This window comes from Castor canadensis, chromosome 11 (assembly GCF_047511655.1).
Source record: "Castor canadensis chromosome 11, mCasCan1.hap1v2, whole genome shotgun sequence".
Classification (NCBI taxonomy): Eukaryota; Metazoa; Chordata; class Mammalia; order Rodentia; family Castoridae; genus Castor; species Castor canadensis.
In genome coordinates, this window is record NC_133396.1 from 4,912,079 (window position 1) to 4,936,389 (window position 24,311).

Here is a 24,311-nt window from a genome sequence, read left to right on the forward strand (position 1 = left end):
GGTTGACCCATCCCAAAGTCTGCAATGGTGACCTGGAGATCCAGGAGAGCTCTGAGGCCAAAGGCTCACCCACTGGTGATCCAGGGAGAATCAACGTTCAAGTCCTAAGGCAGGGAAAATCCAGAGTTCTGCTTGAAGGCAGCCAGGCAGGAGAATGGTCTCTTACTCTTGGAAGGGGCTTCCTTTTTGTTCTAGTCAGGCCACCAATGGATGGGATGGGCCCAGTCACATCAGGGAGGGCTATTTGTGTTACTCAGTCAACTGACTTAAAGGCTGAACTCATCCCAAATCCCAGCAGCACCCAGTGTTCATCAGCTTTGGGTTACAGAAATAAAACACCTGTAATAATGAATTTATCAGGAGGAAAGGTTTATTTTGGGGGTTCCAGTCCATGGTTGGTTGGCCCCATTGCTTTTGGGTCCATGGTGAGGTAGCATATAACAGTAACCACGATGGAAAACCACTCACATGACAGCCACAAAAGTAAGGAGGGACTTTGACAGCATGCCCCCAATGACCCAAAGACCTCCCACCAGGTCCCACCTCTTAAAGATTCCACCACCTCCCGATAGCACCATCCTGGAGACCAACCTTTAGCACACGGGCCTCTGGGGGACGTGAAATATCTAAACCATAGCACACCCAGAAAAAAATTTTTCCGAATATCTGGGAACCCTGTGGCCAAGTCAAGTTGACACCTCAAGTTCGCTCTCAGACCCTTGAGGTAAGATTTCAGTAGGCATGAGGGCTGGAGAAATTCTCCCGTGGCACTGACTCCAAAAGCAGAGCTGAAGGAGCCTGGTGACAGGAGACACAGCTGATGCTAGAGGAGGAACACCTCCTGGCAGACAGGACCACCTTTTAACAGGCTCCTGATCAGGCTGTCGCTTGGTGTCACTCCCATGCAGCACCACGGGACCATCAGATCATGGGTAGACTGGCCTCATAAAAGCAAGAGGCAGAAACTAGGTGTAATTTCCATTCTGGACTGAACATACACTTGGTGGATGGGGTGCCGGGAGGGGAGGGGTTTCTGCTCATGGCAACCACTGGACCCAGTCATCAGGACCTGATGACTCTATCTACCCTGCTATTCTCCCGGAGTCCAGAGACAGCGGGCAGCTAGGTCTCCTGTCCATGTCTCTGACTTGCACATGGTGGTTGGGGCTGGCACACAGACTCAGTGAGCGCTCCTGTGTCTCTGTCAAACTGGGTCCTGACTGGTTGGTTGTTAGGTTCAAAGGCAAGGCCCAGTAGCTAACAGCCCAGCACTTCTGTGCAGAGGCAGGACAGCGATGGCTAGCATGCTGCAAGGCAGTTTTAACTGGCATAGCCTGATTCCTTCCTGGGAACACAGATGGTGAGGGACAGTGCGGACTCTCCACTGCGCCTCCTCGCCAGCTTGTGCCCTGCTTTCTTGTCCTTGGCATGGTCACACAGGAGCTCTTGAAGGCCAGCCCTGCACACAACTCCTGTGCCACAGGTGGCAGCAGCCCCAGCCTGCAGCTTGGAAAGATGTAAGCTTATTTTCCCAGGTAAAGAGGCAGTGTTACTTTCCTTTAAGGCACACACACGGAACCCCAACAAAACAATGTACCTTTTTATTATAAAATAAAAAAAGATACAGAAACCACACAGTCAGATGGACACTGTATAGGGGCCAGAATTGCCCCATGCCCTCACACCTGTCCTGGCCACCCAGTGACTGCGGTTTGAACTCCAGGCCTCATTCTTGCTAGGCAGGTACTCAATAGCACTTGAGCCACTCCACCAGCCTTTTTTTGTGAAGGGTTTTTTTCGAGATAGAGTCTTGGGAACTATTTGCCCAGGCTGGCTTTGAACCGCAATCCTCCTGATCTCAGCCTCCCTTGTAACTTGGGATGACAGGTGCATGCCATTGTGACCAGCTACTGGTTGAGATAGGGGCTCACGGACTCCCTGCCTAGACTGGCCTTGAACTGTGATCCTCCTGATCTCAGCCTCTTAAGTAGCTAGGATTATAGGTGCGAGCCACCAGCACCTGGTAACTTATTTGTGTTTTAAAGTTGGTCATTACCTGAATGGGAATCTCCAGATAAAAATAATTCAGTCTTGTCCATTTATTAAAAAAATATTTTGTTGGTACTGGAGTTTTGAACTCAGGATCTTGGCTCTTGAGACACGACCCCAGCCTCATTTCTGAAAATAAGCCTCAGTGGGTCGCTTTAGTTTACAGGAAGCCCTGCTCCTATAGCTCAGACTTCAAGTGAACCTTCAGTTCACATGTGAGATGGCAGGGCTCTGGGTTAACCTCCGCCCTTCCCTCAGGGATCCTGAGCCCAGGACACAGGGAAGAGTAGACTTAGACAATCCCATAACCGCTCATTTGTTTGATCGTGTTACCATAGCAACACTCTCAGAACAACCACGGGAAGACTGCTGCTAATACAGTTACTAAAAACCCAACAAACGTTCGCATATGCTCCCCCCATTGTAGAAAGCAGATGTGGGACTCATCTGCCGCCAGGCACCCTGTCCTCTCCCCTCCCGGATCTCAGTTCTCCGGCCAGCTGGCCCAGCCACTGCCAGGCCTTGGAGCTCCAAGTGGGCTCCAAGCCCATTTGCACACCAGAGCCCCGGCAGGGCTTGTGGGGACGACCTTCCCAGGATGTGGGTCATTGACAGCTTCACTGAGGTCCTGATACCCCAGTTTTGCTGGGTATAAAACCCTCCGCTCACTCTTCCCTTGAGAAATCTGTTACTGGGCTCAAGCAGTACAGCACTTACCTAGCAAGCGCAGGGTCCTGAGTTCAAATCCCAATACCATAAAAAATGGTTAAAGAAATCTGTTATTCACCTGTTTCTGGCCTGAAATTCAGAACTTGAAAACCCCAAGTTCTCTCCCTTAATGTCTCCATGGACTTAAAAAAAAAAGTCCAGCAATTTTACGAAGGTATTTCTTGATCTTGATCCATTTTCAGGTCCTCCCTGAGGTCAGTGTGTGGTCCTCTACTGTCACTTTGCAGCCAGCCTTACACAGTTAGTCTCAATTTCTGAAATAATGTTTTAACCCATCTCTAATTGCAGAGGGGTCGCCTCCTCTCTGAGTTTTCTAGCTCTTGTGTGTTTTTTCTCACACTTTCATTTTCTTTGGCTCATTTCCCAATTGTTTTGATGTTTGCTATCTGGCTGGTGGATATGGGCCTCACTGCAGGGATGTTCTTTTAGATCTCGCTTCTCAGCCTTGTAAGGACTTTATTTTCTGATGCTTAATTTTTATCGAAAGTATCTATTTTTGAGATAGGGTTTCACGATGTAGTTCAGGCTAGCCTTGAACTCATGATCCTACTGCCTTTGCCTCCTGGGGACTGGGATTACAGGTGTGCATCACTGTGACACCTGGCACATGAATATATTTCTAAGCTTTGAATAAGACATGGTCAAGAAAGCATCTCTAAGCCAGGTGCTGGTGGCTCACGGCTGTAATCCTAGCTACCCAGGAAGCAGAGATCAGGAGGATCATGGTTCAAAGCCAGCCTGGGCAAGTAAATTTATGAGACCCTATCTGGAAAATATCTAACACACACACACCCCCCAAATAAAATAGCATCTGTAACAAGAAGCTCCCTCTGTTGCTTTGGGGAGGTGTAGCATAGCTGGTCCATCTGCTTCCAGGGCTGTCTTATATCTGCCTCTTTGTCCCTGTTCTGCTGAGCTATCTTCCTCCTCGTGGGGGGCGTCTGAGAAGAGAGCCTTGGGAGCTGTTTTAGGCTAGTGTGCTGCCTCCAGACCTGTCCACAGGCCTGTGTGAGGGCCACGGGGCAGCCCAGTGCCAGCCTGTCTCACCACTAAGCTCACACCGGGTGTCACAGGGACCCTCAGGTTGCACAACTCTGCTCTTGCATCCACCAGACACCCTGGTGTTCAACCTCTGCTTCTGCCAGATACAGGGCCTGCCAATAGTCTTATGCGTGTGAGTGGTTTGCCCACAGTACGCCTGTGGGGGCTTATGGGGGTACCCATCATCCAGTATTATAAATAATGCCCACCAAATTTTTTATCATCGTGCTAAATAATGCAAGTTTTGCCATTTTAAAGTGCATGTTGCAGTTGCCCACAGGTCTTAGGTTTTGAACGTATTTGTATTTTGTGGGGATGCCTCTACTGTCTTCTGGGACTGCCTGGCTTTTACAAACCCTCACTTTTCAAGCAAAACTGATTCCGGTTGACTTGTTTCATGACAATATTAATGAAAATGCCTCCCCATGACTTGAGATCTGGAAGGAATCCTGTGGTTTAGGTTCAAAAAGTCCTACAAGGATGTGACATTAAGGAAAACGGACTGGGTGAGGTGGCTCACACCTGTAATCCCCCAGCTACTTAGGAAGTAGAGATTGGTTCAAGGCCAATCCAAGGAAAAAGTTAGTGAGACTCCCCCCCCCCCCGCCCCATCTAAACAAGCTGGGTGTGGTGGTTACATGTCTGTGATCCCAGCTATGAGGAAGGAATAGGTAGGAGGATTGGTCTGAGGCTGGCATCAGGCAAAAATCGAGACCTATCTGAAAAAAATAACTAAAGCAAAAAGGACTGGGTGCATAGCTTGAGTGGTATAGCACCTGCCTATCAAGTGCAAGGCCCTGAGTTTAAACCCCAGACTATCACCGTATCACCGCCCCTACCACCACATATAACACAAAACAACATGGGGCTAGGTGTGGTGGTGCACACCTATAATCCCTGCACTTTGGAAGCTAAGGAAGGGGAATCAAAAGTTCAAGGCTAGCCTGGGCTACACAGTGAGATGAAGGGTAGGGCAGGGTGGAAGGAAAAAGGGAAGGGAAGGAAGGGAAGGAGGGAAGGAGCAGGAGAGAGGGAAGGAGGAAGGGAGGGAGGAAGGAAGGAAAGAAAAAAGAAAGAGAAGGGAAGGAAGGAAGAGAAGGAAGGAGGGAGAGAAAGGAGGAGGGAGGGAGGAAGGAAGGAAGGAGGGGAGGAAGAGAGGAAGGAAAAAACATTCCATTTTAGGGTGGTCTCTGTGGAGGTCAGGACACAGACTGCAGGTAGAAGATGCTTGCAACCCTCACTTATTTCCCATGCTGCCTCTGGCTTCCACATAAGAACCTGACCACTAAAACCAAAGGCTGGCAAAAGCAGGTCTGACTTGAGCAGCACAGATGCTCCCTCCCACCCACCTGCCCGCCACAGATCAGCAGTCACCATAATGGTTTGCATGGCACTGAGGTTAGGAAGTTACCTAGCTGGATGTAAACTCATCATCCAGGTGGCAGTGTGCAGACTTCCCAGCCCCATGCACCAGCCAGGCCCCAAGCTGTGCCCCACCAGGGACACATCAAAGATCCTAAGAGAGCAAATGGCCTCACAGTTCCCAACAGCCTTTGCACCCTGGCGGACCTCCACCTCCCTAGTGCTTCAGCCCATTCTGCCCTCCTTGGTTGCGCTGCCCCTGTGGCCCACCAAGACCAAGGTCAGGTAGCCCTGCCTCCCTCAGGCACACATCTACCTATTTTATTTCCTGAAGCACCTACTAAAATGGATTCATTAGTTAAGAATGTGATGACATCAGGAGTCACACCAGAAAAAGCACGGCATATCTTACGGAAGCGAGCCAGCTCATCCTGCTTGCAGGCACAGCGGGCTGCACCAGCTGGGCAGAGCGTGACCGGGCTTCAGAGCTCTCCCTCCCCCGTCCTGTCTCCAGTCCCCAGAACTGCACTCTTCAAGAAAGACTTGCCCAAGAAGGAAAGGACACTCTTTTCTTAAACAGTCACATTTATTATTGTAACAATAAAAAAATCTTTTAAAGACTATCAGTATTGTATTACCAAGAGTGAGGTAATAAGTTTACAAAACATTTACAGAATTTGATATGCAAATAATGAATTTAGGAAGGAAAGAGAATTAAGACACTAGTAATAGAGGGGAGGACCAAAAGAATCATTAGTGCTGAGAAAGGGACCTGACATGACAGCAGCACTTACAAAGAGTGGCAGGGCCCGGGGAGGAGACATGGCGCAAACCGCAGACTCAGTCAACACTTGGCTCCTCCCTCACAAGAACCCGAGGGCCTGGGACTGGCCCTCAGGCCACCTCTTTCATCTCACAGGTGTGCTCAGCTCTTTGGGGTTAAAACAGTGCCACTTCTGAATCAACTGAAAAGAAAGATCTTCAGCTGGGGGGTGGGGACATGGCTGCAATTCAAATAGTTCTATAAACCTCTCTGGGCACATGTGGACTGTTGAGTGCAGAGTTTTCTTGGAGGCTGTCAGCAAAATCGCCATCTGAGACACAGAGAGACAGAGAGAGACAGGGACAGAGAGAGAAAGCAGGGCCATCTTCAGGTCCTTATACCGTGGAGATGGAAGCCCTGACTGGAAGCAGCAAGAACATCCTAAGGCCCTCAGCACTTTCTGGAAACAAGGCTTCATGTCTGAGGGGCTCACCCTCGATGGGAAACACAGCCAGGGGCCAGGAAGGCAGTCGGAGAAGCCTAGTATGACTTGAGGGACAGGGAACCAGAACGCCCCAGGCCAGGCGCGGTTCGGCTTTCCCACGCTCACCTGACAGGTCCTGCAGGTGCGCACTCTGCGTCCACATAGCTCTCACATCACATGGTCACCCACCCAGTGCCTCAGAGCAGAAGAGTCTGCCACCTATCACACACACAGTGGTGGCCTCGTGGGCTTTGGCACACATGTTTAAAAGCCCCTGCCACACAAAAACCCACATTGCATGTTTTTATCACGGAGATCAGCTACATCTAACTTCTGGACAGATTTGTAAATAACCTGCTTTTCCTGTAAAAAGCAGAAAAAAATGGAGGTCTGTGCAAGACAGCACACTTTGTAACTGGGATTAAAAAGAAAACTTTTGTAAAAAGCAAGTGAATCTCAAATTCTGGTTGCTTCTAGGAAGACTCCTTTGCTACTTGAGTTAACTACATTTCTACTTACCCATCCCCACCATGCCCCACCACTCACACACACACATGAACACACGTGCACACTTGCCTACAGCGTCCACTGACAAAGACGCAGGGCTGCTCCGAGCCACGTGCCACCGGGTGCGATTCCAGCGTCTGCTGCTAGTCCCCACACACACTGCACATGCTATCTACCGTCCCCACGGCACCCTGCTAGAGGGGGCTGAGGCTAGCGGGCTGCGGGAGCACGGGGAGAGGATCTCCCTGAGGGCACAACTGCCTGCCTGCAGGCAGGAAGAGCAGTACTCAGGACAGGGAGGGAATCCCTTCCACCCAAGTTCACAGACAGAAAAACTCCTGCTCTGAAAACTAACAAAAGAGTTGGAAAGGAGGAAAGAGAAAGTAGTGTTTAGTGATGGCGACATTTTCCTGGCGTCACAGGCTTCCCCAAGAGCCCTTCTTGCGCCACCAGTGCCCCTTCAGGAGGGAGTGACTCGGCCCCGGGACTGCGTGCTCCTGCAGGCTCCTGGTCCTCAGAGGAAAGGAACTTTGAGGACAGTCACTGCATCCACAGGCCCTCAATGACAGGGAGCTGAAGGGACTGGGGAGCTGGTGGAGGCCTCTGCTCCACCTGAGGAGGTGGGCTCATTTCTGCAGGACAGTACAGGAAGTCATTCGCTAGTGGACAAAGTGGATTTTGGTGGAAAAATTTTTTGCATCAATATCTGAGACAAAGTCAATCTCTTAAATGGTATATAAACTACTTTTCTTTCAAGAGAGCCCTTGTGCTCTGGTTTGATTTTGTGCACGCAGTATACAAAATCTATGGCTATTGAGTCACTTAGGGTTAGAGTTAAGACTACCTGTCAAGATAGTCGGGGGTTAAACGAATGCATTTACCATCTGGAGAGCTACTTGCTATCTAGAGGGTGAGAGGAGTCTGCGCAAGGTGGCCGCTGGGTGGGCGGGCGGAGCACAGCTGGCTGTCGAGGAGGCGCGACCATCCCCTTGGCACACTAGGCACAGGCTTCGCGGCACTACCTGGAAATCATGGAGCTGGAGTGCGACTGGCTGGAGGAGGTGGTGGCAGCGCTCAGCTGGGAGAACCCGCTGTGGCTGGACTCCAGGCTGGTCATCGAGCCTCTGCAACAGTACGGAGAGGGGCTGAGGTGCTGAGGACCCACCCTGAAGCCACCACCTGCCCATGGGCTTGCCAGCTTCCTAGCAGCTAGGAAGCTAGTCTCGGCTCCCCGCCCCCGTGCCCCTGCTCCATCGGCATGTAGGAAGTGGGGATGGGTCCAGGGTATCTCACCTCTGGGGACATAGCTTCCTCAACCTGCACAGACGATGCTGTGCACAAAGCAAAGGCTGTTCCATCCCTTTGATGTCATCCCACCTCAGCTAGGCAGAATCAGAGCCCAAGAATGAGCTTTGGCTACTCCCCGAGTCCCTGTTGCCTGCACACAGCTGGAACTAGTCTGCCCCTGCCCTGGGGAAGGAAGCCCATACCTGAAATCCTCGGAGCCAATCACTTCTGTGTAGTACATCACTTTGCACTTGTGAGAAGAGACCTGCAGGGAGGCCAGCACGTCATCCACTCGGGGCAGGTTGGTGGCAGCACACGCTGGCATGCTGTGGAACCTCCACTGCAGGATGTAGAAGCCTGGCCACCTGGTCACGTGAGAGCCCTGGAACAAGCGAGGCAACAGCAGTTGAGGACTTCCTGCCAAGTCCCTGTCCTAAAGGGGGCTGACATGTGCTGAGGCTGTGTCTCCGCATCTCACTGGTTGGTAGCAGTAATTCTGTGACTGTCCTGATGAGAGTAAAGACGCTCATTATCGGGAAGTGGTCAGACAACGACCTTCCATGCAGGGAGGGTCAGCCCTGTTAAGGCCTCTGCGTGGTGCTGGGAATGTCACAGGGCGTCCACGTACCCTGGCAGATACGTCTGCAGCAAGGGTCTAAGTGCTGTACCTCTCACTTTTATCTGTGGCTCCTCTAAAGACAAAGAGCACAGCAAGTTACATCTCAGCACCAGCGGACTGAAAGGCAACTGTGCAGGTGCATCCTGCCACATGGGCAAACTGCTCTTGAGCTAAGTCCCAGGCTCGGTCTCAAGCCCCTGCTGAGGTGTATCTTGATCTCTGGCCTGTCCTCGGCCTCCTTGGCACCCCAAAGCCTTTCCGACGATAAGAAGCATAGCTGCAACCAGGCTCACCCATACCCTTGTGCAAGCAAGTGCCCCAAAAGCTATGCAGGCTTGGCCAGTGCAGGACACTCGCCGGCCACTGACAGTCAGACACGTGCTTTTACCTGCACACTCTCCCCTTCTTTGCAGATTAGAGGCGACTCCACCATGCTGTAGTCCCGGCCCAGCTGCCAGACTTTGTCTATCAGCTGCACATTGTTCCCTCCTGGAGAAGTGATGCTGTGGGCCCCCAGGGAGTCCTTTTTGGGTGGCTGTGGCGACCTCTTGGAGTGATAGATGTTAAAGACAATGTCCCCTTTGCACACATCAAAATCCCAAGTGATCACTGAGGAGGCGTCTACAATCTGAATGAGAATCTGGAAAAAAACATCTCATCAGTCAACCAATCTGCACACATGAGGCCCAAGCAAGGAGACAGGAATGTGTCCTCCAGGGGCTGTGCAGCCCAGATGGGCTAGGGGAGGGGTGGGATAGCTCACCCAGGGCTACTCAGTCATCCAGCCACTCAAGAGCCCACTCTCCATCCTTTAAATCAATGGTCCCTGCCACGTGTTAAGCTCGTGCTCTTTGTGACTGGTACCTCAGCCAAAAGATTCCCACACACCAATTCAGACAGCATTCTGAGATTGGGGCTTCCTGACACAGGACAGAAGTCCTGAGAGACTGGACATGGGGGGTGGGATGAATGCTTGGGGGCCTGGAGGTGAGGTTAGAAAAACAGCAGGGAGGGAAGGAGGGCATGAGGTGGGCCAGAGCACAGGGGTGACTGCCAGCGTAAGGGAGCATGGCGGCATGTGCTTGCGCGTGCCTTGGTGGGGGGACAATGATAAGCGCCATAGCTTTGGGGGTGACTGTCCAGGGTACTGAGAGCTAGCTCCAAGTTCAGACTATATCCTGCACCCATAGTAAGCTTCCCAGAGGGAAGGAATGCGCAAGGTCACAGTTTCCAAAGCCTAGTCAGGGAGGGCTGTGAGGATGAAGGCAGCTACATGCAGCTCTGCAGTGATCAGTGTTGCGGCCGCTCCCGGGGCTCCACAGCAACAAGCCACTTCTGAACTTCCTTGGCTAGCAGATTCAGTGACGCACAGCTGCCTCTAAGGACAGCAGATGGCACGAAGTGGCACAGCCCACTCTCCTCGCAAAATGGCTCTCAAGGGCAGATCTATTCTGGGCCCTTTGCCTCTCTGCAGACAGACACTCTCCTTCCTGCAGGCACAGTGGGGACCCTTGGTCGCCTTCACTTAGGTGTAAGACTGCCTTGGACGGACGTCTTAGACCCCAAGGCAGAGCTGGTGCTGGGACTGTTCTGACCTTTACCACAGCCTGTGACTCACAGGAGACCATGAGCCCCTAAGCTCTCTTGACAAAGACAAGGTGGACAGCTGCCTAACAGACCACAAACCAGGGCTCTTCCTCCCCCAGCATGCTAAGAAATTAAGACAAATAACTCTAAGACAGCCATGAAAACTCAGATTTCCACATATAGAATTCACAAAGAAGGCACATGAAATTTGTCTCTGCTTGTTCAAACATAGTAACAATATTTCCTTATCTACTTGCCCTGAGCATTGGGTCAGCCATCTAGAAAGACACACCAGTGATGGTGACCGGCAGGTGGCTAAGCCAGGGAGCTGCTAAGGAAGAAAGCAGTAAGGTGACAGCTCCTGGATGCACTGCTGCCTGAGGCAGCATTGCACCATGACTGTCACCCACTCTGCACCAAGGATGCTGTCCTACCAGTAATGCAGGGCCACATCTGCCCTAGAGCTAAACAGAGGGTGAGTATGCTGTCGCCAGACTCTAGGCCAGACCCATGGTGGACTTCAAACAGAAATTATCTTGCTTCTGTGCCACCATGTGAAGGTAAGAACGGAAACCAGAGGTGAGCTTGTCTCTCTTTACTCCACTACACTGACAAAAATCACCAAAGTTCTTAAGAAACATAAATAACCAAGAACCAGCCAAGAAAAAACAGCAAGTAAACTTGTTCTATATAACCATTCAATGAACTACACTTAGGAGTGAAAAAGTCCTCCCTCAAGGGAAGACTCCCACAAAAGAAGACTGGCTCTCCATATTAGATCAGGTCTCCAGGAAAACAGAGGCCAGTAGGCCATTTCTTCTCAAGACATTCTGACCAAACCTGGACACTCTGTTCTGAGAGAGCTCTGTTCTTCAGTTCTGACATTTACTAGTAATAAACATCAGCTGTCAACAAAACCTAAGAAGACAAGGACCAGACACAAACCTGGTCCTGATGGTCCTACAGGAAGCCCTGATGGGCAGGCAGTAGGGCTGGGGGACACCCCTGTGGTGCAGACTGCTTAAGTGGGGATACCTCGTGGGGGGCTCCTTTGAACACACTGGCAGACTGGTAGATGGTCTCAGTCCAGAGCTTCAGGTCCTCGTTTTCCAGCTCCTCCGCGGTCCTATACAGAGATTTGGGGACCAGTCCACCCTCTGGCACTTCGCACTGGAAATGAAAACACGGCAGTGAGAGTTGTACAGACAGACAGACAGACCCTCTGGAACACAAGCAGCCAGCACCATGTCTCTATGCTTACGTCCTCTCCAAGGGGCTTAGAGGATGGAAAATACTAGCAAGGCCGAAAATATCTGTACTACTTAGCAAACATTTTTAAAACCACTTAAATACATGTGTTTTACTTAGAATAAATTAGAACAAGTTAAAGCTGGTTTACCACATACATGAGGTACTGGACTCAATTACTAAAGTTGGTTTATGTAGGAATTAAAGGAATTATATTGCACTGTAAAGGAAAAACATTAAGGTAGGAAAGGTTTTATCCCTAACAGCTAAGGCATTATTTTTATATGAAAATAGAATCAGGACTAGGACACAGCTCAGTGGCAGAGCACTTGCCCAGCATGCATGAGGCTCAGGTTCAATCCTCAACACCAATTAATAAAGGATTTCTTTTGAATTCATTGGATTAAGTTGAATTAGAATTTGTATGTATTGTAAATTGACCTTGGTACAATAACTTTGTATTCAAGTTCATAAAATCCATGCACTCCCCACAGTACCAGTCCTGGGAGGTAACTACACAGAAAGCAGACGCTACAGTCGTCAGCTTGCAGCATGGCATCAATGGGAAAGTATCCCCATAATAACACAATGTCAGAAAACATTGACTGGATCTGGGTGAATGCCCTCTAGCCATGGGAAAGCAGCCATGAATGCCACTTCTTCAACCCTGGTGAAGGCCATAGAAGGTAGACTAGATGGCTTAACTACCAAACTCAATGCCACAGCACAGGCGTCCCATCTCTTCCTGTCCCATCTCAACCTCAGTCACAATTGCAACATGAGACGTCGCTCCAGTAATGAAGGCAGGTATGGGCTGCTACAGACCTGACCTGTGGTTTAATCTCTCGGGCACTTGATAAACGACTTACTCTTGGCATTGCACTGTGGTTAGGCTCACACTGCCTTAAAGTGGAAGCGATGAAGGTGAAGGAAGAGCCAAACTCTCAAGCTTTCTACAGTCCTCTGACCGCTCAGAAAGGTCGGGAGTCAAGCCCAGAATGTGCACATCACAAAAGGAGAAGGCTACGTGGAGGACGGCTGGAGAGTCTCTCTGCTAAGAACCTGATTCCCTCCTGGCTTCAGCCACTGCAGTCCACAGGGCAAATCCCATGGACTGCTACAGGTGTCAGCTTCCTCACATCAGTGCTCCTCATGGGCTCACTGGCTCCTGGGTTCCGGCACAGAGTCTTTACATGAAGCTTTGGGCTGATTACTCAGTACCTCATTTTCTTAAAACCCCAAACTTACAGAAAACCAGGTCCTTTAATTTTCCACTTTAAAATATTATGGTGGTATAACCAGACGCTGTAGCTCACATCTGTAATCCCAACCACTCAGGAGGTGGATATAGGGAGGATCATGATTCAAAGCCAGCCCAGGTGAAAAGTCAATGAGACCCCCCCCACCTCAACAAAGAAAGCTGGATGTGGCAGTGCACACCTGCCATCCTAGCTACATAAGCAGTGTAAGTAGAAGAATCTTGGCTTAGTCTGGTCCAGAGAAAGAAAATGCAAGACCCTATCTGAAAAATAACTAAAGCAAGAAGGGCTGGAGGTGTGCTTCAAGTGGTAAAGTGCTCGAGCACAAGGCCTTGAGTTCAAGTGTGTGCGTGTGCACGCTGTGGGCATTATCCTGGCTTTTTGTCAAGGGAGAAATCTTCTTGAGGGCTCATTTAATGTAACAGTATTTTAAAGAAATGCACAGCTCCTCTAAAACAGCTAAAAAACCTGATGTGCACAAGGCTGTGCAGATAAAGCAAGCTGCACTTACATTTGACTCTAAAGCAAATCCTCATTATCATGTGACATGAAGAACTGTGCACATCAACCATTACCAAAATGCTTCTGTGAGGTTTAATCTGTGTCAAAGATGACAGCCAATAAAAAACACTGAGTAACTCAAAGTTCTGAAACCATCTGTGCAAACCAACACCTCCCCATACCACCACAGCAAGGTGGGTGACTCTCCGCCCGATGCGTACCATGCACTCCCCACTCAGGAAATCCGGAATGATCTCCTTGTCGATGTAATCCAGCAGGCCTCCAGGACCCTGGTAGTCATTTCCTGCATAAATGAGGAATTTCCTCCTGGTGTTGTCATCAATGAACGGACTAACCTGAAAGCAATCAGAAAAGACCGTGTACTTCGACTTGCTCTGCAGTCTGATTTTCCAAGATTAGTTACACTGAACCATGGGAGGAGACCTTCTCTGCAAGGTCTACTTGCACAGCACTGGGACAATGGCCAGCAGTCGTGGAGAACAGCATGGAAACTCACCAGTGTCCAGAGGACCGGGAAGACCCTGGGGGCACGGAGGATCAGGAGGCGGCCCAGTGTCTCCGGGTAGTTGGCTTCCACCACCTCAATGATCCGAAGTAGGGCTTTGACTCCAGGCCTCCACAGGTGGCGCATGTTCAGCCCTTCGAGGTCCACCAGGCAGGTCCACGAGCTGAGGATGCAAGGAGATGTCTTTTATTCAACAAACGGCATACCTGGCAAACTGTCCTACATTTAATTTTTCTTTTGATATAAAAGTCATTTGTAGCTATTTCCAAATATACACCAGTTTTTAAAAATTACATAGCCGTGGACTCTCATTTACATCTACTTAAATAAAACACATAAGCTCAACGAGGTAGGACCACTCCCTGAACTATCAAAGCAATCGACAGGTAACTGACACAGAAGAAAAGTCTCTTTCAGACGTGCTCTGTGACCAGCAAGGCACAAAGTGCTGGCTGTTCACAACCCACTAAGACCCTTCTCTGACTCACAGTCAATAAGGTCCTCATGGCTGGATTTTTTTAGTGGCAATGAGGTTTGAACTCAAGGCCTTGCGCTTACTAGGCAGGTACTGTACCTACCACTTGAGCCTCACCTCCACAGCCCTCGTGTTTGGCATTTAATACACACTGTGTTTGAACTGCCACAAGCCTTAAGAAATCTTTTCTGGGTTGAACACTGAGTTGTTGATGAGACTGCAGTGAGCAAGATCCCTCCAGTCCACTGCCTGGAGGAGACACCCTTTTGGTAAGCATCAAGCCTACCTTTGAATGGCTGCCCAGGTTCAGAACAGTCTACCAAAACTAGAAGCATGGCTCAGGAACAGAGAATTGGGGAGGGAGGTGTCAAAAGAAACCAACCAACAAACTATCTGCAGCCCTGGGCTCCTGAGAGACTGAACCAGTTAGGCCAAACCCCGAGACTGATGCCTGGGGGAGGACAGCAGGCCCCTTTAGTTGACCTGATCACATGCTTACCTACTTTCCACAGAACACCTTAGAAAAAAGTAAAGTACCAGATTTGGGTTCTAAATATTAAGTAGAAATATTCAATTCATATTCTCAATAAGCTGAAAGGGCAAGCTCCCATTTACCTGATAGGCCGACCGAAGACTTTGGTATTTTCCTCACATCTTCTCAGTCCTTCCTCGTTGATGGAGAGAACCTGTGCATAAGGCGCCAGAACAACTGTGGGGATTAGTCACACTATGGCAGAGAGACAAATGCAGCACAGGGCAGGCAGACCTCCTGACACATCCCCTCACACTAAGCACATCGCAGTAAGAATATCTAGTCTCAGAAGAGAGGAACATTACCAGCTATAGCAAAAGGAACAGCTGTGCCAAGTGAGGTGACAGTTCAGGGAGTCACCAGAGGGGCGGGGGCACTGGTCTGGGGGGAATCTTGAACAGCAGGAGGCTAGAGGAGAGTGTGGGGACACCTGGTCCCGTAGCACCTACCAGGAGCAGGGGCAGCCTCAGAGCAGCCAGCCAGGGTGGCTCAGGACAGCCCCTTGGTGTGGAATGATCATCCTGGCCCCATGGAAGAAGTCCCTGTGTGTCTTCACATGTGTGTACATGTGAATGTGTGTGTGCGTTCACACAGAGAACACACAACCACGTAGCAACTGTGGCTATTTTAGGATAATGGGCTGGAGGATCTGATTCTTCTCCAAGGAGGCTACAGTAGAAATCTGAGGTAGGAGGAGGGTTGGGCATGGAGTAGGGAAGGTGACAGGTCAGCAGACTTGTGCAATACCCCAAATCCCACTGGCAGAAAGAGTGAGTGAGGCCAACGTACAGCCTGGTGTACCATGATAGAGCACTTACGTATCGCAGCAGGGCTTCCTCTCCAAGGGCTCGCACCAAGCCTTTGGTGTCCATCTGCCCCAACCTGAGTACATAGAGAGGCCGTCCATCTGCCAGGGAGTGTGAGGAAAGCTACCATGAGCACTGTCCCTGGGTGAGGCAGTGGACACACCTCTAAGAACCTTTACAAAGGTCCAGAGGCCAGCATGTATGAGGCCCTGGGCTCGGTCCCCAGCACCTTCACAATGTGTTTTCCTATGCTCTAAATAGGGGAAGCGCTCTACTCCTCTTAGAAGCAGAAACTGATTTCTGTGTTGGGGTGGGTTTCAACACTTCTCCCCCCAAAAAGCATAAAAAAAAAAAAAAGTCAACTGACGGAGCAGCTTAACAGAGTGCTGCAGGCTGACGGGAGCCACACTGGAGTCCGCCTGTCCAGCACGCCCCCGTGTGACCATGTGCATTGCTGTCTCTGTCGCCTCACGTGGACCACCAGGGCTGAGTGACAGTTTGGATGTTCAATGGCAGGAGAACATCAAAGTAGCCACACTTTTTCTATGAATGGAGTGCTTCTAAAATATCCTTAGAAAAATCTATTTTTTTAAAATTTCATAGATTACTAACAGGTTAATGTCAAGATTTTTAAAACTACAGTTCTCTCAATTCCACTCCGAGGACCAAGATAGATGGAAACATGGAAGGTCCTGTATCTGCAGCAGCCAGCACATGTTGATTCTGTCTTTGGAGCTTAGAGGACCTGAACTCATCACACAACCCTGTCGCTAAGGACCAGCAACTCAGAGGGAGAAGGCCCCACGCCACAGCGTACCCTCTAGTCAGCACCCCTAGACTTCTCACTCAGTGCCAAAGAGAGCAGCAGAGATGGCTCAGGTTCCCAAACCCACAGGCGTGGTCTGCTGTGCATGGAGCAGCAGAACCATCCTGCACAGGGCCGACATTTGTCTTGCACCTGTCACCTGGTGAACTCCGTCTGTGAGGAGAGATGGACCCTAGATTTGTTTACATAGCAAAGTGGTTTCTGTGACCCCCAAATCTTACAGAAAGGCAAATTTATGAAAAGTTTCTTCTGACATTTTGTAAGACACATTTGTCAATGTCTTACTACCAAACTTTTATTTATTTGTTTTAGTGCAGTACTAGAATTTTGAACTCAGGGCCCTGCATTCCGCCTGTGGTACTCTACCACTTGACCCATGCTCCCAGCTCTTTTTTTGCTTAACTTATTTTTCAGGTAGTCTTGTGTTTTTGCCTCAGGCTGCAATCCTATCTATGCCTCCAGAGTAGCTGAGATCACAGGAGTGCACCACCACACCTGGCCTTACCAGCAAATTTTTAAAACTTTTTTTTAAATGGTTGGATCACAAAGTGGAATAAATATAAATGGTATGTTTCCCATAAAAGTTAATAAAGTATGGGAGTGGTGGGCAATTGTAATGCCAGTACTCAGGAGGCTGAGGCAGGAGGCTCATGGTGTGAGGCCAGACTAGGCTAAAGAAACCATCTCAAACAAACAAAAAATCACATGGTAGACCTTTGATATATACCATGTGAAAAGCTACAATTAATCTTTTTTTATTGGTGGTGCTGGGGTTTAAACTCAGGGCCTCATACTTGCTAAGCAGGCGCTCTACCACTTGACCACCTGAGCCACTCCACCAGCCTGCTACAATTCACCTTGAGAAGAACTACAGATTAAATCAGGAAAACAAGAGAAATGGGAGATGCCCAGTTTTGGAAGAACTTGTCCAAAGGCAAGAGGGAGCCAGTTCCATGGTGATTCCTGTGGCCTCTTTCCAGGGACTGCAATTCCTCTCTGCCCAGCCACAAGCTCTGGGCCAGAAGAGGGCAGGCCTTCCCCAAGGGGGTCCTCCTGCCAGGCCCGCTCCAGAACGCAGCAGTGGTGAGGTGCAAGAAGCTTCCCAAGTCTCAGGAGAAGCGCTGCCCGTGGTCTGCACTTTGCCCATAGTGTCCAGAGCAGAACTGGACTTCTCCACTGTTTTGAGGTAGGAAACCTGGCTGGCCACTTCACAGCTTTTGTAAGTTATTCAAGTCCCTTTCCCGAGAAAACCGAGCCATGCATTTTAGTGTTCTAGGAGGTCAAACCAGACTCCACTGAGCTAAGGAAGGAAGTGAAGTCACTTGCTGCAAGGCAGGCGACACAGGGCCATGAGGAGGAAGCAAATGGTCACAGGCCCCTCCTTGGTGTCTGCTGGAACCAAATCCTCAGAGCGAGAAGGGACATTGCACTCCAGGGGCCCACCTGGCTCTGTGACAAATGACAGGTAACAGCTGTAGATGGCCTGGGGGTCATCCTACCTTTGTCGTGGTGGTGCCAGCCTCCTGCGTAGTAATCCTGAAGGACCTGAGGGGGCGTCCAGGTGTCCAGGATGTAGTCTACCTGATGCTGCTTCCGCCACGTTAGAGACTGACACATGATCTCCCTGGCCTTGTCAATGTTGAAGTCCCGAGCACGTAGGAAGCGAAGAATATGCTCATCCTTTGGGATCTAGGCAGAGAAAGGAAGGCTGTAACGGTTAGAGTTGCTAAGGGAGCAGTCTCTTGCACTCCCGCCTCGGTCGGCAGTGAGCAGCAGCATTAACGCAGCTCACATTGGCTCCTCTCGGGGCTCGGGTGGTGCGCTTGCTTACCCGGCGTGCCCATGGCTCTGGTTCATCCTCAGCACCACGAGAAAAAAGTGTTCTGAGCAAAGCCTTCCCTGACGCTTCAGAAAAGCAGCACATCTGCTGTGTGCTTTCTCTACGCTGTTCTGCGTTCACTTCAGCAAAGGAGAGGCAGAGGGAAGCTCTTTCATGCCGCACCCTGCCCTGCGTCAGAGCTACCACGATGTGCACGTCTCTGTCCCCACTGCACTTCTCACGCTGGCTTGTTAGTGCAGCTGTGGGGAGCCTTCTCTGGATTCCACTGTTAAGGCCCGGGCCGGCCTCCCTGAACACACAACAAGCTGAGACGGGGTTCCCACTCTCCTCCTGCAGCGGCCACAGTCTCACTGACGTGGGTGGCGGGACCATCGCGTTGCCGGGCAGTGTGCGGGAGGAGGAGCCTACTCTGCCCCTCTCCTAGCAGCATGATGCGAAATGGGGCCACCGACTGGGCACTGTCTCCACTCAGAACGGGCCAGCCACGCACAAGTGGTTAAGGATGTGAGTGCTGTAACCAAGTGGCCTGAGTTCAAATCCTGCCCCCTCCGCTCAACAGCTATAAAACCTCGAGCACATTGCTAAACTTCTCCATGCCTCAGTTTCCTCAGCTTAAAACTGAGGTGACACAACAGCACCCACCTATAGGACTGTCAGGAGGACTGAGTGAAGAGAGAAAATCGGGATCAGCACACAGGACCGGGCTGCTCCTCCATGGCTGTATTCTTGAGGACTGGCACTGAAGCTCTCTGGTACTTGGCTTCCAGTAACAGGTTACTAGATAGCACCCACAACTCAGTGGACACTCACCAGCCTCTGCTCGTTCACCAGAGAGGGCTTACCATGAAACTCTACATCTTTATGGGCTTATACTTCACCCAAACCTCACAATCAAAGCTCACATGCTTCCAATCTCTAATCTTGAGCTTCTTCAAAACCTCCCCTTGAAAATGTGTGCACCCCTGGACACAATGCTGCTTTGCAACTTAATGTTTAATTGTTTCTAAATTAGGCCATTCTCTGTAAAGCATACAAAACTCCAGCTACTTCTGCATCTCAACCTGCCAGGCAGAGACTGACTCACTGCCACTGAGGCTGGAAGGCACTTTCCCAGCAGCAGCAGTCAGGACTGTTTACTCTCCATAACCCTAAACAAGACCAGAACTCCAGGGTCTTGCACACCAGCGTAGCACGAGGGGCGATACTCACCTTGCCCTTGTGTGTCTCCTGGAGCCACTGGCGGAGTCTGATGAGGCAGCTCTCCTGCAGCGGGGTCAGATCCCCCAGGTATCTCTTAATGTAGTCAGCATCAAGTTTATCTGCAATGTAAGTTACATGGCATAATTTATAACTAAGACCAAAGGATCTTGAGGCCCCTAATGCCTTCTCTCAGTGATGTCAGTGTGTGGTATGGAGTCCTGGGGGTGCAGGTCGAAGACCACACAGATGCTATCAGATCAGATGAAACCACTGCTACAGCATTGGGAAGCTTTCTGACTTTTTTACCTTTCCCTGGTTACATCTGCAAGCAAGGCTCAGCACTGTTATGACAGAACAAACAGACACTAAGGAAATCTCCCTGATAAAGTAACAAACTGGAAGGATGAACAATACAACATGGAAACACTCACAAGAGAGAAGGTAAACCTGCCCCAAAACATTTGTACCTCTTCAGGCTGCAGAGCGGCATGCAGGCAAAGAGAAATAACGTCTTAACAAAGTTTCTGAGTGGAGAACTTCCTGTTTTCTGAACTCTTTACAATGGACACCAATCTACAATTACATAGTAAAAAACTTTGTGTGTGTTTACCATGTGCCAAGCCACACAGCAACTGAACGCAGATCCGGAGTCCATCTCAACATAGTCCCAGCGCTGCCATTTACCAGCTGTGCCTCAGTTTACCCACACAGAAAGTGAGTAAGCCTTTCCCTCCTAAAGGAGCACTGGTAGATGCTCAGATAGCACCTCGCACATGGTGATGGCAGAAGTCTGTGTCGAAAGGACCGATTCCTTCCATTCACCAAAACTACCATCAGCAAACACAGATGTAAACCATTCCTGCTCTCAGTAAACGGAACAAGAGCGGTGCAGGAGACGGCCTGGAGGATCACAGTTCAAGACCAGTCAGGTCTTTTGAGACCTTATCTCAAAGGACAGTCACGGTGGTGGTGCAGGCCTGTGGTCTCAGATAGGTGGGAGAATTGTGGTCTAAGACCCTATTTGAAAAATAAACTAAAGCAAAGGGAGCTGGAGGAGTAGCTCAAGTGGAGTGCTTGAGTATCACGTGTAAGGCCCTGAGTTCATGGCCCAGTACTCACAACAGTAACAGCAGAAAACCAAAGTAACAAGAAATAATCCTTCCTATTAAAAAAACCCAAGTGAAGATAGTGGAGTGGCTCAAGCAGTACTCAAGCCTGTCAAGCAAATTTAAGGCCCAGCGTTTAACCTCCAGTACCCTCCCCCAAAAAAAAACCCTAAGAGAAAAATAAATAAAATAGATGTGTTACATAAGCTAGAGGACAAGGAAACAATAAAATGAGGAAAGAAAGATGGATTATTTATCTATCTAGAATCCCTAACAACCTAAGGAAACAAGGACAGGCAGAGAGCTGAGGCACACAGCCCCCACTTAAGAAGAATGACATCTCTCTCACACGCACCATCAGGCGTCCCCACCACAGGCTCAGGTGCCCCGCTTGGGTTACTGAGGGCCTCGCCACTCAGTCCCTCCTTGAGGGTAGCATCTGGGACGATGGCAGCTGTGGACACTGCTTGATTCTTGCTCGATGCTGACGTCTCTGAAGAGGGCCCAAGGGCAGGTGGGGTCCAGCGGGGCACATATGTAATACCTTCATCTTCCAGCTGACGAAGGTAGTATTCAATGATTTCCTTCCCCTTCAAGATGAAACCAGTTGTAAGGTGAGTGTCTACTCAACATTTCAATAATCCATCCCTCATCAATTTACAAGACACTGAGCAAAAACTGAACTCTGGGTGCGATGGTTTGTTCCTGCTGGTCCCAGTTACCTGGGAAGCTGAGGCAGGAGGACCACTTGAGCCCATGAGTTTAGAGGTAGCCTAGGCAGCAAAGTGAGACCCTCTTCTTTAAAAAAATAAGGCAAAACTGAATTTGGTACATAAAACAGGGCACATGGGGGAGGGGGACAAAGGCTTTTGTGCTTTTTCTTCCCTAATTATTTTACTTCTACAAGATTTAGTAAGCAGTGTTTGAAGACAGGATATTTTTCTTTTTTTCAATGATACTGGAGTTTGAACTCAGGGCCTTATGCTTGATAGGTGGCACTCTACCACATGAGCCACACCTCTAGCCCTTTTTGCTTTAGTTAGTTTTCTTTTTGGTGGTATTGGGGTTTGAACTCAGGACCTTGCACTTACTAGGTAGGCAGTATACCCACTAAGCCACTTCCCCATCCCTGCTTTAGCTATTTTTGAGATAGTCTGTTTTACCTTGGTTGGCCTGACTGTGATCTTCCTACTTCCATCTCCTGCACAGCTAGGATTAGAGATAGCTAGGATTACAGGCATGTACCACCATACCTAGCTTTTTAGGCTGAGATGGAGTCTTGCTAACATTTTACCTGGGTTGGCCTCAAATCTCTTGACCACTGTACCTCCTGAGTAACTGACATCACTTACATGAGAACTATGCCCAGCCTAAGAGATGGAATTTTTTATCTGGCCAATTTAAAACAGCAATTTACCATACTTGTTCTCAATATATGCTTTCTGTCCCAATCCAAATTCTATTCAATACAGTACCTTGGAAATGAAGCAAGCCATCTGAAGGCTCTCCATCACCCCACACTGATTCCTCTGAAATGCCCGTTTCCTAACAGCCCACAAGTAGCAGCATGTGGGAAGGTCCACAGGAGATGGACCCAACAGTCAAAGAGCTGTGACCCCTGCGCACCCACTTGGTGAGAATCTCAGCACCACTGTACCTCTCCACAGCAGGCCAGGGGGCGGAACTGGAGACTCTGCAAGCTGCTGCCTCACCCCAACTGTGCCCAGCAATTCCAGGGACAATGCCTGGGCTGGGAGCTCTGCCACCCATGCCTCCTCTCCTCCCTTAGCAACCAGCACTGTCCAAACCCCTGACATGTGAACCGAGGCCCACTGCAAGGGATCAAGAGCTGGCTGGGTCCAACTGAGCACAAGCCTTCTAGAACACAACTAGCTCAGAGTAGCATCGCAGAGAGCCCTGCCTCCCTCTTCCATAAAACCCTAAGAGTCTCTCTCTCTTTTTTAAGTGACAGCAGAGTGCATTAGGAGAGAAATATGCTTTCAATAGATGGGAAGTGGGTTGTCTCTAGGATGAGGAGGACAACATTACAGCAAAATTTGTTACAAGAGAGATACTTTCAGGATGAAAGCAGGTCCTCTCAGAAAGAGCTTAAGATCAACTGAGACTCACTTTTTTAATGTTGCTGGTATATTGTTTCATGGCGATTTTTTCAACTGTACTTTCAAAACCGAAGAAGGACTTGATATCTAAACTTGCCGACTGTTCAAAACAGGTCCAGTCTTCATTCTCGGGGTGAACCTGCATACAGAGAAAGCACTCCCACTGACATGCACGTTCTCGGCTGAGACAGCACTTCCACTCCTCAGCCAAGTGCAGCCAAAGCGAACCCTTACTTTACTAATAATGCTACCATTGTTGAACAGCAGGTGGAAAAATTACAGAGGGTCAAACCATGACAAGGTCCAAATGGTACTTCCAAGAACTTCAAAAGGTGACAAGACTAAAGCAGATCTCGTTTCACTCTTGGTCCACTCACTCATTCAACACTCATGGAGCAGTGTTCTCACTAACAAAACAAGAGCCTCGCTTTGTGTCCCTGATGGCCTTAACAGGGACAGACAATCAGCCATGAGGAAATTATATGGCTATATGATAAGTACTATGGGGAAAAGGATAGAAAGGACTGGGAGGACAGGCTGCAGAATTAAATAGGGTAGCTAAGGCTGGCTTTGAGGAAAGGGGAGGTCTGAGCAGGGACTGAAGGAGGGACTGAGGAATCCTTAGGGGAGCTGCCTTGTCCAGGGACAGTGAAAGGGTCATCAGCCTTGTGCATAGTGAAGAAGAAATATGATTGGGAGAGGACAGGGGCCTCACAAGTCACATAAGGACTGCAAGGTTTTGAGCCAAGCAATGACATGATCTGACACATTTTAAATGGATTATTTGGATTCAGTGTTGAGGATATGCTGTAGGAGGCTAATGGCAGCAGCAGAGAGAACTGGTGGGAGGTTATTCTAGTGATCTGGTAAGACAAGCTCTTCAAACAGGGTAAGGGTAGCAGATGGTAAGACAGATAAATGCTCTTAACTCTTACCTTTCTTTTTGCAGTACTGAATTTTGAACTGAGGGACTCTATTACTTGTCTCAAATCTAATCTTAAAGAAACACAATAAGCTGGGTGCCCGTGGCTCACACCTGTAATCCTAGTTACTCAGGAGGAAGATTGCAGTTTAGGGCCAACCCAGGCAAATAATTTGTTAGATCCTATCTCAAAAATACCCAACAAAAAACAGGGCTGGCAGAGTGGCTCAAGCGGTAGAACACTTGTCTAGCAAGCATGAGGCCTGGGGTTCAAACCCCAATATCGAAAAAAAAAACCAAAACAAAACAAAACAAAAACCACCGCACAATATCTTGGCCCTTCAAAATATATATCTAAAGTATTCAGATGGAACCAGAAAGGAAGTACTATTTAAAAAGAAATCAAGACATCACTTGGCTGCCTTCCCTGTTATAACAGTGCAATCCTTCCTGCAGGAGACCACACCTGTTACCCACGACCCCATTAATCAGAAATGAGTGACACTGTCTGGTGAAGAACTG

General features: G+C 49.4%; 1 protein-coding gene across 5 annotated transcripts in view; it reads right to left on the reverse strand.

The window, feature by feature from the left end:
* Sec14l1 (SEC14 like lipid binding 1) overlaps nt 1-24,311 on the reverse strand; it is a 63,159-nt gene that overhangs the window by 8,624 nt on the left and 30,224 nt on the right. For 2 of the 5 annotated variants that reach the window (XM_020162510.2, XM_020162508.2), the window contains exons 5-17: nt 22,878-23,006; nt 21,103-21,337; nt 19,651-19,760; nt 18,101-18,290; nt 15,788-15,876; nt 15,053-15,123; nt 13,954-14,125; nt 13,658-13,792; nt 11,464-11,598; nt 9,230-9,481; nt 8,426-8,604; nt 7,958-8,059; nt 5,749-6,275 (exon numbers count right to left, since the gene is read on the reverse strand). In XM_020162510.2, coding sequence (XP_020018099.1) covers nt 6,260-6,275; nt 7,958-8,059; nt 8,426-8,604; nt 9,230-9,481; nt 11,464-11,598; nt 13,658-13,792; nt 13,954-14,125; nt 15,053-15,123; nt 15,788-15,876; nt 18,101-18,290; nt 19,651-19,760; nt 21,103-21,337; nt 22,878-23,006 — 1,815 coding nt within the window. In that variant the 3' untranslated portion in view covers nt 5,749-6,259. Of the gene's footprint in view, nt 1-5,748; nt 6,276-7,957; nt 8,060-8,425; nt 8,605-9,229; nt 9,482-11,463; nt 11,599-13,657; nt 13,793-13,953; nt 14,126-15,052; nt 15,124-15,787; nt 15,877-18,100; nt 18,291-19,650; nt 19,761-21,102; nt 21,338-22,877; nt 23,007-24,311 lie in introns of those variants that run through there. The other 3 variants (XM_074045052.1, XM_074045051.1, XR_012438417.1) reach the window with 2 other exon arrangements.